Source organism: Chanodichthys erythropterus, chromosome 14, assembly GCF_024489055.1.
Source record: "Chanodichthys erythropterus isolate Z2021 chromosome 14, ASM2448905v1, whole genome shotgun sequence".
Classification (NCBI taxonomy): Eukaryota; Metazoa; Chordata; class Actinopteri; order Cypriniformes; family Xenocyprididae; genus Chanodichthys; species Chanodichthys erythropterus.
The window spans coordinates 35,392,316-35,408,604 of record NC_090234.1 but is presented as its reverse complement, the minus strand read 5'-3'; the positions used below and the strand labels follow the sequence as shown (position 1 = coordinate 35,408,604).

At 38.6% G+C, this 16,289-nt stretch overlaps 2 protein-coding genes and 2 non-coding genes across 30 annotated transcripts in view; all 4 read right to left on the bottom strand.

Moving 5' to 3' along the window:
• clasp1a (cytoplasmic linker associated protein 1a) overlaps positions 1-1,086 on the bottom strand; it is an 80,963-nt gene extending 79,877 nt beyond the window's left edge. For all 27 annotated transcript variants that reach the window (XM_067409608.1, XM_067409609.1, XM_067409613.1 and 24 more), the window contains exon 1: positions 987-1,086. The gene's annotated coding sequence lies outside the window, so the exon portion shown is untranslated. The remainder of the gene's footprint in view (positions 1-986) is intronic.
• Positions 1,087-2,942: 1,856 nt separating this feature from the next.
• Positions 2,943-5,168, bottom strand: nifk (nucleolar protein interacting with the FHA domain of MKI67). Its single transcript, XM_067409696.1, has 6 exons — positions 4,948-5,168; positions 4,634-4,762; positions 3,934-4,042; positions 3,635-3,846; positions 3,469-3,528; positions 2,943-3,205 (listed from the first exon to the last, which is right to left on the bottom strand). Exons 1-6 carry the CDS (start codon positions 5,059-5,061, stop codon positions 3,020-3,022), a joined length of 810 nt encoding a protein of 269 aa, XP_067265797.1. The 5' UTR covers positions 5,062-5,168; the 3' UTR covers positions 2,943-3,019.
• Positions 3,284-3,410, bottom strand: LOC137036533 (small nucleolar RNA ACA64). Its single transcript, XR_010897221.1, has one exon. It is a non-coding gene; the product is annotated as a small nucleolar RNA ACA64 (small nucleolar RNA).
• LOC137036532 (small nucleolar RNA ACA64) lies at positions 4,114-4,248 on the bottom strand. Its single transcript, XR_010897220.1, has one exon. It is a non-coding gene; the product is annotated as a small nucleolar RNA ACA64 (small nucleolar RNA).
• Positions 5,169-16,289: the final 11,121 nt, after the last annotated feature.

The following is a 16,289-nucleotide window of genomic DNA, read 5'->3' as shown; positions in this document are numbered from 1 at the left end:
ATCAAAACAAATATAAACAAATGTAAACAAATCATTTTTTAATTCAAATTTCACTCAAGACAAAACTTTTTTTTTGTAACGATTCACAAGAGGTCTCAGACATTTGGTCTTCACTGTATGTGTGTGTTTTCTATCTTCACTGTCACAAGCGGATTTGTTTTTGCTTAGTTAAGTTTACATTACAAGTCCGTGCCTGTGCTTCATGTATCTAAGCTACACAATGGTGGGAGGAGACTTTTCAATGTCTCCTAATTCTCCATAGATCAAAATCAGCACACAGGAGTTGATCTTTGAGTTATCAGTGATGTCACCTTAATGTAAAACACACACACTGCTGCATTATAATTCAATGATGTCAAACATGATTTACCCGTGCCTCCCTCAAACATACATCGCAGGCATTTGATTACAGCTTAATTCATTTCTTTATTGTTACAGTTACATGTCAGTCTGTTTTAAAACTGGATGACTAGTAAATTAACTAACCCTGCTGAGCACAAGCTGTATTTGCTATAAAATTACATCAGTATTTGTTGAAAACGTGACTATAATTCAAAGCAAAATGACCTTGTATTTACAACAGAACTCATACTACATAAAGGAAAAAAATCTAAATCAAAACATGTAGGCTCAATAGTGAATGACAGATCATACATGAGCATCAAAGTAAATACATTGATGCTCATGTAGTATCTGTCATTCACCCTAAATGAGATGCTTTACTCCAGGCTTTAAAATGTTATTGTGTTTTATATACGGTAACAATTCAAATATCAACAACATTTTTATGAAATCTGAATTAGTATTTAATTATCAACTGTTTTCAGATTATATCTGGATGAATTTGTTTCTTTTTCATTGATCATCTAGCCGGTTATGCTAGCTCTCACTAGCCGACCGAATAAACTGTGAAAACTCCGGCGATTTATACCAAAACGGTACATGTAAACGACAAGCTTGGTTAAAATAACAGGTTATATACTCACTCTGCCGAATCTAGAGGTGGTTTCTGTGTGAAATGACACGGGTTGGTTTACTAAAGGTAAACGAGGCTTGTCTCTCTGGTGCTGCTCCTGTAGACACAATGATGGAGCCGGAATGCGCATGCGCCAAACACCTCTGTTCTATTACCGATTTAATGTACAATCAGCTTACAGCCTTGATACAAACGTTTTATCATGACATATATGTTTCTTTTTATGCCACTATGATTGCTAGCAATTGTTTAAAATGTGGGCTGAGCCCCTTTATTATGCATGTATGCGAGTCATTTCTCTATAAGCACCTTTACCTTTGTAATTAGCGATTTTGCACTTATTTTTTGTGTTTATCTACACAGTGACCAACTGATATTTTGTTTACATCCGCTTATTAGAAATCCTCTGGTTTCCTTCTGTCTCGCAGCCACATGGCCATTTTCCTTGTGAGGCTAAAACAATGAACCTTTACGGCAGGCCAATTTAACATTGATTCCTCAGAAATAAAGCTTATATTTGTTACTGGTAGAAGCCTATGTATTTTCTTAATTGCTAGTAAGTATTCTTCTTATAGCAACAAGCACCTTTCTGTTTTCCCAAATAGTTAACACTAGGTATTAGAAATTAGTGTTGTTTTTGGTAATTTGGTAAATATTTCAAATAAGATTGAACTAATCTTTAATCATTTTATATATACACATATAGAAATCAATTGAGAGGAGGGGGAGGAATCGCAATTTGTCATTGGCCATTAACAACAGAATACACAAGTTCTTCAGACTCCTTAAAAGGGTTAGTTCACCCAAAAATTAAAATAATGTCATGTCGTTTCACACCCGTAAGACCTTCATTCATCTTCAGAACACAAATTAAGATATTTTTGATAAAATCTGATGACTGTGAGGCCTGCATTCAAAGCAATGACACTTCCTCTCTCAAGATCTATAAAGGTACTAAAAACATATTTAAAACAATTCATGTGTGTTTAGTAGTTCTACCTTAAAATTATAAAGTGACGAGAATATTTTTGTGTGCCAAAAAACAAAATAACTACTTTTCAACAATATAGTGATGGGCTATCAAAATCATTTTGTTTTTGTGGTGCACAAAACATATTCTCGTCTCTTTATAATATTAAGGTTGAACCAATGTACTCGCATGAACTGTTTTAAATGATTTTAGTACCTTTATGGATCTTGAGAGAGGAAATGTCATTGCTGTGAATGCAGGCCAGACTGAGCCATCGGATTTTATCAAAAATATCTTAATTTGTGTTCGAAAGATGAATGAAGGCCTTACGGGTGTGGAACAGCATGAGAGGGAGTAATTAATGATATTAATTCATTTTTGGTGAACTAAACCTTTAAGTAATAGTATCTAATGAACAGTTCGTCTTGAAAAAGATTAATTGATAAGTTACTATGTACAAATAACACAAGTATATTAGTAAATTTAGAAACATGTTAAAACGGCTTGCCATAACATTAAAGCAAACGAGACAATGGAAACGATTCCTGGCTCCATCTAGTGGTTATTTCGAGAAATGCATTTTTATTGATCCGTTTTCTTGTAAGACTTTTCACAGCAACAATTTACACACAAACCATTGTTTAGTCAAAATTGCTTTAAAAAGCATTTAAAAAAATTATTTGATCCACCTTTAATGGTTTAAGCATATTTTAATGTTGTAAAGCTACATGACTGACGATAGTACTGGACAGAATACATCATACCAAAATGTGTCAGAAATACAATGATATCCATCCTACCATTTAATTTTCCAAGTAACACTACACATCTTATGTGTATTGCACAGTAAATATGATTTTAGAAACTCCTGGGAGACAACATTGTACCCATAAAGGTCACAGGTACAACACTGCATAAAACACCTCAAATCAACAGATCGTTGATAATGAGGATAATGTGTTTGGTCCTCTTCTCCAACCATAGGGGAGGACTGAGAACTTATCACATACAAACGGCTCTGAAATCGAGTCCAGTGTCCCTTATAAAAACAGGGATTGAAGTTTCTCTTTTTTTTAAGCTGTTTGCTCCTCCTCACTTTCATCCTCTTCACCAGACTCTTCCTCACTATGTTCCACATCTTCACTGTCTTCTGGGACTGTTATGGCTTTGATGACTATTTCGTCATCATCATCATCCTCCTCAACTCTGATCGACTTCCTCCTCTCCAGAACTGACGGGGTGCACACTGGAGTAACATCCTAAATGCAAATAAATGGTCTTTAAAACACTAATAGTGTAAGATTACAAGATTACATATCTTAGTCATTTTCTACAGTAACTGTTGGCACATGGGTTTCATTGAGAGTCACAATGACCGACAATAAGCTTAAAATGTACCGTTTTCTGTTGGCACAGTTATCTCACTGCAGTCAATGGATATAACTGAGGTAATTTTCAGTCTGTGCCAAGATTATGCACACAAAATGAGTGCAGAAAACGTAAATAAAATACTTTAGCTTACCTCACTGCATACTGAAACATCTGCTTCTGATTGAGTCTTCTTTGCAGGAATCTGAGATGCCTGAGGAAAAAGAAAACATGGTCACACAAAACAAAATAGAATAAAGCATCTTAAAAGTTCTGATAATAATAATAATAAAAAAAAAAAACAGCAAAATTGCACTTACAAATCCTGGGAAATCATAGTCAATGCCTTTTGCTGCCAGTCTTTTGCGTAGCTTAGACTCTTTTTTTAAAAGCTTTGCGCCACGATTCTTCAGATCATCTCCCTCATGGTTTTTGTTATACCGGGTAACTGCAGGATGCTTTGGCTTCTTGAAGACACTCCCGGAGCCATCAAAGAGCTTTTCATGGACCTTCTCGGGTGGCATCACATGACCTGAACAGGACAAAACAAAGTAATGTTTACACAACATACTATGTAAGAATATATCCATGCAAAATCTTTCAAAATCACTCAACTCACACTTTATGAGCCGTTCTCCCATTAGGTAGTTGTTCATGGTCTCGGCAACAATCTTAGCCACCTCGTCACACTCAAACTCCACAAATCCATAGCCTTTGCTCCCTCCGGTCTGTGAAAGATAACATTAAAATCTTAAAAGCAAAGCATTATTTACTAGTTTTACTAGTTTGAGAGTGTTTATAGTGTTGGCACATGGGTTTCATTGCACAACAACTGAACAAAATGGAGTTGGCAATAAGCTAAATGCACCAAGATTACTGTTGGCACAATTATCTTACCCAAGGCAACAAATGCCAAAGGTAATTTTCAGATTGTGCCATTATTTATCAGTTGTTAAATAGATGGAATAAAAATAGATAAGTTAAATGTACAGACAAAAAAAAATATTAGGATTAGGACTTCTAATGGAATTTTATGTCTATTTGGAAGCAGACCCAATGGGGAAAAAAACAAGAAAAGGACCTTTTAGGATTAACAGCACTCATCCAAGAAGATCTTATAGGTTTCTTTATAGGATTCTACTAGATCTCTTTCAGGTTCGTTTCAAATTATTATAGAAATTCCATTAGAATTGCTTTAGGATTTTTATTCAGCAGCTTCCTTCATATTAACCTCTTAATAAATTGACAGTGTTTTAAATATAACGCTCCGACCAACTGGACTGTAAAACACGTGCACTACAATTTCAAGCACGTCATACCTTTTTACTCCTGGAAAGTCTTAATCGTGATACTTTCCCAAACTGCTCAAAGTAAGATTTCAACTGAGGCTCAGACAATCCTCGTGGAAGATGAGCAACGTACAGTACTCCTGGAGAAAGTGCCTGACCCTGAGGGGGGAAGGATCATAATTAATATCACATTCAATGCATAATACCAAAATAGGAACGTCAACTAAACACAAGTACGTCAAACAAAATTGTAGCTTAAAGACTTCAGTCAACTAGGCTCTAAAAGCAACTTGAAGCGAAATGACTGTCAGGCCAAACTCAAGCCACATGGTCACGCATCATACCGTTTGAGGACGATTCTTCACTTGCTGGACCTTCTTCTTAAACTCTGCGTCTTGATTTGGATTCAGAGCCAGCAGGCTTTTCGCCGGCTTCTTTGAAGATGTGCCTTCTGTCATGTTTAAATAAAGACTGATGAAATAAATACGTTTTGGACCTAATGTCGTACTACCTCTCCTACAACCACGCTGCGCTTCTTTCAGGAAACTGCTTCGTTCGTTCAGGAAACTTCACAATAAAAGTCAGATTACAAATACAAAATAAAAGTCCACTATCTCTACAACGTTTTTAAAACCATATATATAACTCATTCATTCCTGGTCTCCAATTTTTCTTATAGTATACATCGATTACATATTTTGTTATTTTATAGTTTTTATGTTTTAATAAATATTCACCTACATAAATTAAAATACTAACTAAATAATACTAAAACTACATTATATAGTTGACTCTTATTTTACTTGTTCACCCAACAGCTATTAAAGGGATTAGAACTATCCATTTGAACACAAAAAAATGTCACGTTGCACTTAAATTATCGTAATTTTAAGCCATTTCTATTATTTTAAATGTGAAAGAAAAATAATATTATTAATAAACACTCTTAGATTAATTAAACAAGCATTTAGCATTTAAAATACATAAATAAATAAATAAATTCAGATTTAATATTCAGAATTAATAACTTTCAGGACATACAAGCAGGGAGATGCTGTAAAAGGGGGCGGGGTTTTAAATGAGTGATAGGCTGAATCTCTGATGTCACACTGTACACATATCATTCAGTAACGGTGAGAGTTCAGCAGAGCATCACCTAACATGGCAACTAAAATCATCTATTTTACTGTGAATGGAAGACCAGAACAAGCTGAGTTTCCCTTTGACTGTCCTGCACAAGATGTTAAAGGTAAGGATTGTCTCACACGATATATTTCTTTTAGTCTGACTGGAACTTTATACTTTAAAATGGCACGTTTTTGGTGTGCTGTAAGCTGTTTCAATGCACGCGGTGAAATATAAAGTTCATGAGTCAAATATATCTCCAAAGCATATTGTAGTGTATTGAAATGAGAGGAATTTTGAACTGCCTAACCAATAATAAAATTACATTTATTAATTAATTATAATTTATTTAATTAATGTAAATTATTCAAAATATAAATTAAATTATTATATATTGCATTATTATATTATATAGATTATCAGATTTAAAAAAGCCGACTGTAAAAGTAGTCTCTTTCTTTGAATGACACTAGCTTTAATTCATGCATCAACATCAAATAGGATTTCTTATATGAAAAGAAGTTTTTGTTATGACCAAATTGGCTCTCTGTCCTCATTAACTTTTATTGTGGTGAAAAACATCCATGAGGACTGTTCTCAGAGTGGGGGTTCAATCTTCAACTGGCTGGCGGCAGCAGCCACTGACAGGTCACATGACCTGGTGGCAGCTGCCAGTCTGATTCTGGCAGGTCACGTGACCTGCCAGTGGCGCTGGTGGCAGCTGCCAGTCTTGATTCTGGCAGGTCTGTCAGCGGTGGCTGACAGAGTGTAACGCGTTCCTTATTTCTATCGTTGCATGGAAATACATAATTGTATTATTATTAATATAATCTTATGACTCTATTCTTTTGTATAATACACGTTTTAGATGGGTTTATCTCAATTAAAGCAGTAAAATGACCGTGATCTCAACTGGTGGAAAATGACGCATAGCCCAGCCAGCCACTGCTGAGACGCGAGTATAACGCGCTCTCTAATCACTCTCGCTGCATGGAAATACATAATTTTATTATTATTAATATCATATTATGACTCTATTCGTTTGTATGGTGGACGTTTTAGATGGGTTTATCTCAATTAAAGCAGTAAAATGACCGTGATCTCAACTGGTGGAAAATGACGCATAGCCCAGCCAGCCACTGCTGAGACGCGAGTATAACGCGCTCTCTAATCACTTTCGCTGCATGAAAATACATAATTTTATTATTATTAATATCATATTATGACTATATTGTTTTGTATGATTGACGTTTTAGATGGGTTTTTCTCAATTAAAGCAGTAAAATGACCGTGATCTCAACTGGTGGAAAATGACGCTCAGCCCAGCCAGCCACTGCTGAGACGCGAGTATAACGCGCTCTCTAATCACTCTCGCTGCATGAAAATACATAATTGTATTATTATTTGTGATGTCCTTACATTAATGCACCACTAGATGGCACTCGAGTTTCCTGAGTTATATATATACATAGGAAGTAAGTGAGAAGAGTGAGAAAGTATGCTGAGCATGTGCATGCATGTTATCCTGCTTGTTCAAATTAGTTATTAAAGTTTCCTTAGAGGAATACACAGTTTTGTGCTTCTTGTCTACATGAAGACATAACAAATTTGGCGACGAGGACGTTTTTACAAGATTTCCTGAAGATGGCATCAGTAAGTGCTCCATTTCCCAGTCCTTTTTTGCCTTGTTCCGGTGAGCCTGCTATACCATTAGTAACATGGCTGAAGATGTTTCAGAACTACATGCTCGTCATCAATGCTACTGGGGATTCCTGGCCAGAAGCCAGAAAACGGGCTTTGCTCCTTCACTGCCTCGGAACTGAAGGTCAGAGACTGTTTTATACATTACCCAATACGGGTGACGATCTGGCAGATGCTATTAAAGCTTTGGAAGAGCACTTTATTCCAAAAAGAAATGTGGTCGTGGAAAGACATGCCTTCAGGAAACGAGTGCAGAGGACAGATGAAACGGTAGTGCAATACATTGCTGCATTGAGAGATTTGGCGACTACTTGTGAATTTGCTGACAATCTTGATGATATGCTGCGTGACCAGCTTGTAGAAAACATTGCTAACCCTCGCATTCGTGAAATATTATTAGTGGAATCTAAATTGACACTGGAGACTGCAATTACAATTGCCACACAGCTAGAGGCCGCTGATGCCCAGGCAAAATCAATGGCTACAAGCAAACCTGCTCCAGTACAAGCCGTACATGCCACTCCTGCTTCTGGACGACAGCGTCCTAAGACCAAATTTAAAGCACGTACCTCATCGAAACCCTCTGCTTCTGCTCCATCAGCTCGGACATGCTTCCGTTGTAGCTCCGCTAGTCATCTTGCAAACGCACAGAACTGCCCTGCTGCATCTGCTAAATGTAAGAATTGCAATAAGACTGGACATTTCGCACGAGTCTGCCGTTCTGCTCCTACTCGTTCAGTGCATTCAGTTGAATTACCAGAGGTCTGTATTCTCTATCTACCTGGAGCAACTGACCGTTTGATGTGTGATGTGACCATAAATGCCACACCTGCTGCCACCCCTGTGTCTCTTCAACTTACAGTGGACTCTGGTTCATCAGTGTCCATCCTGCCAAAACAATTGTATGAGCAGCATTTTCACACTGTACCATTACAAGCTCCTACTGCCCGTTTAGTTACTTATTTACAAGAGCCAATTTCAGTACTAGGATGTTTACCTGCAACGGTATCCAAATATGGCATTACCTGTCCTGCACACTTCTTCATAGTCGACCATGGCACAGCTTTGCTAGGCATGGACCTGATTAAGGGACTCCAGCTTCGATTTGATGGACACACTGTGCTGCCGCCACCACAATCCACTTCAGTCTGTGCCCTCTCCACTCCTCCATCACAGCGTGCTGCATTGGGCTGTGTAAAAAATTTTACACACAAGGTTAACATTTCTGACTCTGTACCCCCTGTCAGACACAAGTTGCGTCGCTTACCTTTCTCTGTGAGAGATGCTGTTTCTGCAGAACTGGAGCGACTCTTGCATGCAGGTGTAATTGAAAGGATTGACTCCTCTCCATGGGTTTCCCCAATTGTTGTGGTCCAAAAGAAAACTGGGGGGATCCGCATGTGTGTGGATCTGCGAGGGCCCAATAAGGCAGTTATAGTAGACAGCTACCCACTGCCACACATGGAGGAGATGATGACATTACTGCAAGGTGCAACTGTATTCTCAACTATAGACTTGGAAAGTGCATACCATCAGGTACCTCTTCATGAAGACAGCCGGGACCTCACTGCATTCATCACACATGAGGGGCTCTTCAGGTTCTGCAGGGTACCTTATGGCTTGGCATCTGCTCCATCTGCATTCTAAAAGATGATGGTTGTCATTCTAAAAGGACTCCAGAATGTTGCAAATTATCTGGACGACATCATTGTGTGGGGACGCTCATTACAAGAGCATGATCAAGCGCTAGAGAATGTGCTGCAACGTCTCAAAGATGCTGGGTTGGTGCTGAATGAGTCTAAATGTCAATTCAGAAAGCAGAGCTTGAAGTTTTTAGGACACATGGTGACATCACAGGGTATTCAGCTGGATCAGGAACACCTCTCTGCAATAATCGATGCACCTGCACCATCAGATGCTGTTCAGTTGCGTTCTCTGCTGGGCCTCCTCTCATGGTACAACAAATTTATTCCCAATTTTGCTTCCGTAGTGATGCCTCTGCGTGCATGCCTGAGAGATGAGAGTGGATTTCGCTGGTCTGATGAAGCTCAACAAAGCTTGGCTGAGGTAAAAAAGCTACTGGTACACAGTCCTGCTCTTGCACTATTTGACCCAGGGCTGCCAGTGGTCATTTCTACTGACGCATCTGCTTACGGACTAGGTGCCGTTTTCGCACAAATATGCACTGATGGTCAAGAACGCACTGTTGCTTTCGCATCCAGAACACTCACCCCAGCTGAACAGAAATACTCCACTGTTGAAAAGGAGGCTCTGGCATGTGTTTGGGCAGTGGAAAGGTGGAGGACATACTTGTGGGGCCGCAGATTTACTCTGCGGACTGACCATCAAGCCTTAACGACGCTGCTGACCACAAAAGGGACTGATAGAGCTGGTATGCGCATAGCCCGGTGGGCTGCACGGTTGCTTTGTTTCAACTACGTAGTTGAGTACCGTGCTGGATCTGAAAACCACACTGCAGATTGTCTGTCCCGCTTGCCCCTGCCTCTTGCTTCGGATGCTGAGTCGGATACCGAGCCCGAGTTTGTTGCTTTACTGTCCACTGGTCCAACTGCCATATCCCAGGATGAGTTTGCTGCTGCCTCTGCTCGCTGTTCTGAACTCTCTGCACTGCACATACAAATTGCGAGTGGATGGCCTCCATCTTCTGCTGCTCTGGATCCTGTTCTTCGCCCGTACTACAAACTCAGACATGAGTTCAGTGTGCAAGCTGATTTTGTGTTTAGAGGGTCTCGATTGGTGGTACCCGGGGAACTGCGTGAGCCATTGGTCCGCATTGCACATGAGGGCCATCAGGGGATTGTGAGAACAAAGCAACGCCTGCGTGAAATGTATTGGTGGCCTAAAATGGACACACTTGTGGCAGAGAAAATTACTGCCTGTCAGTTATGCCTTTCTCTGGATAAAACTGCGAAAGCCTCTGCTGTTCCACTCCAGCCTGTTCCTTTACCTTCTGCACCTTGGGAAAAACTGGCAATAGACATTGTGGGCCCTTTCGAGACTGCTGTCTGGGACTGTCGATATGCTCTGACACTCACTGACTATTATAGTAAATGGCCCGAGGTAGCCTTTACTGCATCTGTTACAACAAAACAAGTGACTGCATTTCTTACCTCTGTCTTCAGTAGACACGGCAACCCGACCACTCTGGTCAGTGATAATGGACCTCAGTTCACTTCCCCAGAGTTCGCTGCTTTCCTGAAAGAGAGAGACATTAAGCACATTCGCACATCAGTGTATCATCCTGCTGCAAATGGAGCTATTGAACGCTTCCACAGAGTTCTTAAAAGTACAATTCAATCAGCAATCCTACAATCAGCACCATGGAAAACAACAGTGACTGACTTCCTGCAGATCTATCGCGCTACACCTCATGCTGTGACAGGGGTTTCCCCCTTCGAATTACTTCATGGAAGGAAAATGCGTACCCGCCTCAATGTCCTGAAACCCTCACCTTCTGGTCATGAGCCTAAACAGCTGCAGAAGCGTGTTTCGTCACGTCAGGATGTCATGAAATCTCGCTTTGACCACAAGCATCGAGTGCGCCATTTTTCTTTCCAAAAAGGGGATAAAGTGCGCATTAAAAAGTCAGTACATGTACCAAAAGCCCATCCAAAATTCACTCCTCCAGTTGAGGTTAGGAAAAAAGTTGGCCCTTACACCTACCTCTTGGAAGATGGAAAGAAGTGGCATGCATCGTGTCTTGCACCCATGCCGACTAAAGCGCTAGGTAATGGACTGACCATCAATGCTGAAAACTTGATTCCCTCTCATGTTCCATTGTCTGGAAATTCAGTGTCTTCTGATGCTTGTCAAGTCAAGTCAAGTCAAATTTATTTATATAGCGCTTTTACAATTGGTAATTGTTTCAAAGCAGCTTTACATATTAGAAGCACAGAAAAAAAGGGAAGTGGTTAAAACTGTACAAACAAGCGTGGTAATATGTAACATATACAAGATGGTGCTACATTAAGCCAATGTCGGCTGACTTCCAGGGGTGGAAAAAACCCCCTAGGAGAAAAACCCAGCGTGCTAGCACTGGGAAAAAAGTCCTAGGAGGGAAAAAACCCCTTGGAAGATATATATATGTAAATGTATATGGAGATCAAAATCTGAATTGTACATTTTTATTATAGAGATTAAAAATCGATTATATATAAATATATGCAAGCGGATACGGGGATCCTGGGCTACGTTGTAGTCAGGTCCAGACGCAGGTTCTCCATCTGACCTGGATACGGCCTGGATCCAGCACCCGGCAAACCTCAGGATAAGCAGAGAGACAGATATTAGCGTAGATGCCATTCTTGTTCTGATGTACAGGTATATCTAGTGTTATAGGAAATGTTCTCGGTTCCGGCCGACCTAATTATTGCAGCGTAACAATCCTTTAACGGATTTGAAAAATGTTAATGTATTGATGATGTGTTATGTGTATGCAAGAGCAAAGAGATGTGTTTTTAGTCTAGATTTAAACTGACAGAGTGTGTCTGCTTCCCGAACAATGCTAGGAAGATTGTTCCAGAGTTTAGGTGCTAAATAGGAAAATGATCTGCCGCCTTCAGTTGATTTTGATATTCTGGGTATTATCAACTGGCCTAAATTCTGAGATCGCAATAAACGTGAAGGACTATAATGCATTAAGAGCTCACTTAGGTACTGGGGAGCTAAACCATTTAGAGCTTTATAAGTAAGTAGCAAGATTTTAAAATCTATACGATGTTTAATAGGGAGCCAATGTAATGTTGACAGAACTGGGCTAATATGGTCATACTTTCTGGTTCTAGTAAGAACTCTAGCTGCCGCATTTTGAACCAACTGTAGTTTGTTTAAAAGCCGAGCAGAACAACCACCCAGTAGAGCGTTACAATAATCTAGTCTTGAGGTCATGAATGCATGAACCAACTGTTCCGCATTTGTCATTGAGAGCATATGTCGTAATTTAGATATATTTTTTAGATGGAAGAAGGCGGTTTTACAGATACTAGAAACATGACTTTCAAATGAAAGATTGGTATCAAAGAGCACACCCAGGTTCCTAACTGAGGACGAAGGTTTAATGGAGCACCCGTCAAGTGTTAGAGAGTATTCAAGGTTTTTTCGTGAGGAAGTTTTTGGTCCAAAGATTAGGAAATCAGTTTTTTCTGAATTTAATAATAAGAAATTTCTTGTCATCCAGTTTTTAATGTCAGCTATGCATTCTGTTAGTTTTGTGAATTTGTAGGTTTGTCCACGGGAGAGACGTCAAAGACGTGAGCCAGGTTGGCTAAAGGACTATGTCCATTAGCCACAGAAACTGACATGGACTTTTGCAACATACATTACACATAATCACATGAAAATTCAAGTACTGAATAGTAGTTGAGTAGTTTTGTTCATACTCTTGTTCAGCACTCTTTTGCATTCATTTAATGTGTTTCTTAGTGTATAATTCATATACATGTGGAATTGTTGATACATTTCAGATTTTATGTTCTTTATTTCTATTTTATGCCAATTGTCGGCTAAAGAAAGAATTAATTTAACTAAGAGGGGAATATGTGATGTCCTTACATTAATGCACCACTAGATGGCACTCGAGTTTCCTGAGTTATATATATACATAGGAAGTAAGTGAGAAGAGTGAGAAAGTATGCTGAGCATGTGCATGCATGTTATCCTGCTTGTTCAAATTAGTTATTAAAGTTTCCTTAGAGGAATACACAGTTTTGTGCTTCTTGTCTACATGAAGACATAACATTATTAATATAATCTTATGACTCTATTCTTTTGTATGGTGGACGTTTTAGATGGGTTTATCTCAATTAAAGCAGTAAAATGACCGTGATCTCAACTGGTGGAAAATGACGCATAGCCCAGCCAGCCACTGCTGAGACGCGAGTATAACGCGCTCTCTAATCATTTTCGCTGCATGAAAATACATAATTTTATCATTATTAATATCATATTATGACTCTATTCGTTTGTATGGTGGACGTTTTAGATGGGTTTATCTCAATTAAAGCAGTAAAATGACCGTGATCTCAACTGGTGGAAAATGACGCATAGCCCAGCCAGCCACTGCTGAGATGCGAGTATAACGCGCTCTCTAATCACTTTCGCTGCATGAAAATACATAATTTTATTATTATTAATATCATATTATGACTATATTGTTTTGTATGATTGACGTTTTAGATGGGTTTATCTCAATTAAAGCAGTAAAATGACCATGATCTCAACTGGTGGAAAATGACGCTCAGCCCAGCCAGCCACTGCTGAGACGCGAGTATAACGCGCTCTCTAATCACTCTCGCTGCATGAAAATACATAATTGTATTATTATTAATATAATCTTATGACTCTATTCTTTTGTATGGTGGACGTTTTAGATGGGTTTATCTCAATTAAAGCAGTAAAATGACCGTGATCTCAACTGGTGGAAAATGACGCTCAGCCCAGCCAGCCACTGCTGAGACGCGAGTATAACGCGCTCTCTAATCACTCTCGCTGCATGAAAATACATAATTTTATTATTATTAATACAGCTAATTTTATGACTATATTCTGTTGTATGGTTGGCGTTTCAGATGGGTTTACCTCAAATATATATACAATCTACTTAATGCTTTCTGTCCTCTGATTGACAGTACATAGCCTACACATGAAGTATGTGTAAGGCAAAAATGTACTGTACTGAAGCAACTTGATTATTCATATTTATACACAATTTTTAATGCTTAAAATTACTATTACTAATAAACTACTTTTTTCGTGTTAATGTAAGTGTCAAATATAACACAGCATGCTTTCGGGGAACATTATATTATGATTGATTTTCAAAAAATTGAGCTATAAAAGCCTGATGTATAAATATGATGCTCAACAACAAAAACATGCACATACTTTTGAGTATCGTATTTCATACACACATGCACTGGGACTCGTGATTTTTATTTATACTGTACAAACTGTACATCCTCCCATATATATATATATATATATATATATATATATATATATATATATATATATATATATATATATATATATAATTAATGAGAAATGGACAAATAAATGTTACCCAAACGCCTGTTGTTTACATTAGCATTAAAAAATGTAAACATGTATTTTATTATTTTTAACATTAAAAAAAGAGGCATGAATAATTAGGTAAATCAAAGTTGCTGCATTCCACAAAATTTTTATCTTACACTTACTTACAAGCTAACACTCAACAACAACTTTTTAAACATGCAAATCCCCTCCAAATATTGTAAATATGTGAAACATATTTGTGAAACAAGTTTTCTCAGAAGGTGAGCAGATTTACAGGTGGTCATGTTGCTTATGCTGCCCGTGACCTTAAAAGAAATGAACAAAGTCAATGTATCTAAATATTTACATCAAACACACCTTTTTAAAATGAAATCAAGAAATGAGACCTAAACTTCCCCACAGCCGCTAAAATTATTGTATCCAGATTTAGGATTAATGTTGAGAAAGGGTCGTATTATTAGAATAATTCACGTTTTAATTGCCATTTTTATGCTATATATTATTGCATAACTCGTGTTATTACAAAACATAAAATCGTCACAACTATTAGCAGTATGCATACAAATTAGAATGATTTCTTTGGAATGACAGGCAACAGTGGCTGGATGGTTGAGCGTCCAGCGAAGCATATAGCAACCAGTTGAGATCACGGTCATTTGTATTGTATTTTCATGCAGCGAGAGTGATTAGAGAGCGCGTTATACTCGCGTCTCAGCAGTGGCTGGCTGGGCTGAGCGTCATTTTCCACCAGTTGAGATCACGGTCATTTTACTGCTTTAATTGAGATAAACCCATCTAAAACGTCCACCATACAAAAGAATAGAGTCATAAGATTATATTAATAATAATACAATTATGTATTTTCATGCAGCGAGAGTGATTAGAGAGCGCGTTATACTCGCGTCTCAGCAGTGGCTGGCTGGGCTATGCGTCATTTTCCACCAGTTGAGATCACGGTCATTTTACTGCTTTAATTGAGATAAACCCATCTAAAACGTCCACCATACAAAAGAATAGAGTCATAATATGATATTAATAATGATAAAATTATGTATTTCCATGCAGCGAGAGTGATTAGAGAGCGCGTTATACTCGCGTCTCAGCAGTGACTGGCTGGGCTGAGCGTCATTTTCCACCAGTTGAGATCACGGTCATTTTACTGCTTTAATTGAGAAAAACCCATCTAAAACGTGAATTATACAAAAGAATAGAGTCATAATGTTATATTATTAATAATACAATTATGTATTTCCATGCAGCGACAGAGATATAGGGAACGTGTTATACTCTGCCAGCCACCAGAACCTCTGACAGACCTCCCATAATCAGACTGGCAGCTGCCACCAGCGCCAATGGCAGGTCACGTGACCTGCCAGAATCAGACTGGCAGCTGCCACCAGGTCACGTGACCTGTCAGTGGCTGCTACCGCCAGCCAGCTGAAGATTGAACCCCTACTGTGTTCTCATTCTGAAGGGCACCAGGGTTCTTTAATCAGGTCCTCTCAATTACAGAGAGCCCATTTGAAGAGCTGTTCTGTCGACCTGGATAGATTATACAACATAAGAGATGGTCAGAGGATGATTTTATTGTTTAATCTATCTTTTTTTTTTTAAATATAAGAATCCAGTTCTCTAGAGACCTATCAGAGCTTTAATTAACTTTTTATATATCTTCCATATTTTGACTCAGTGTGCATAGGTGAATTTGTTGTCACAGATTTCGACTTGAACAAATAAACCATCAGCTTGAGTCACAGGTGGTGCTGACAGTCCGTCAGTCTTCAAGTGCCTAGCAGTGCCCTAA

What these genes read in the sequence shown, in the direction of transcription:
- nifk (XM_067409696.1), bottom strand. Translation starts at nt 5,061, where the DNA reads ATGACAGAAGGCACATCTTCAAAGAAGCCGGCGAAAAGCCTGCTGGCT. An exon ending in GACTTTCCAGGAGTAAAAAG is followed by an intron (nt 4,043 to 4,633) that starts GTATGACGTGCT and finishes TATCTTTCACAG; the next exon opens with ACCGGAGGGAGCAAAGGCTA. An exon ending in ATGTTTCAGTATGCAGTGAG is followed by an intron (nt 3,206 to 3,468) that starts GTAAGCTAAAGT and finishes ATTTGCATTTAG; the next exon opens with GATGTTACTCCAGTGTGCAC.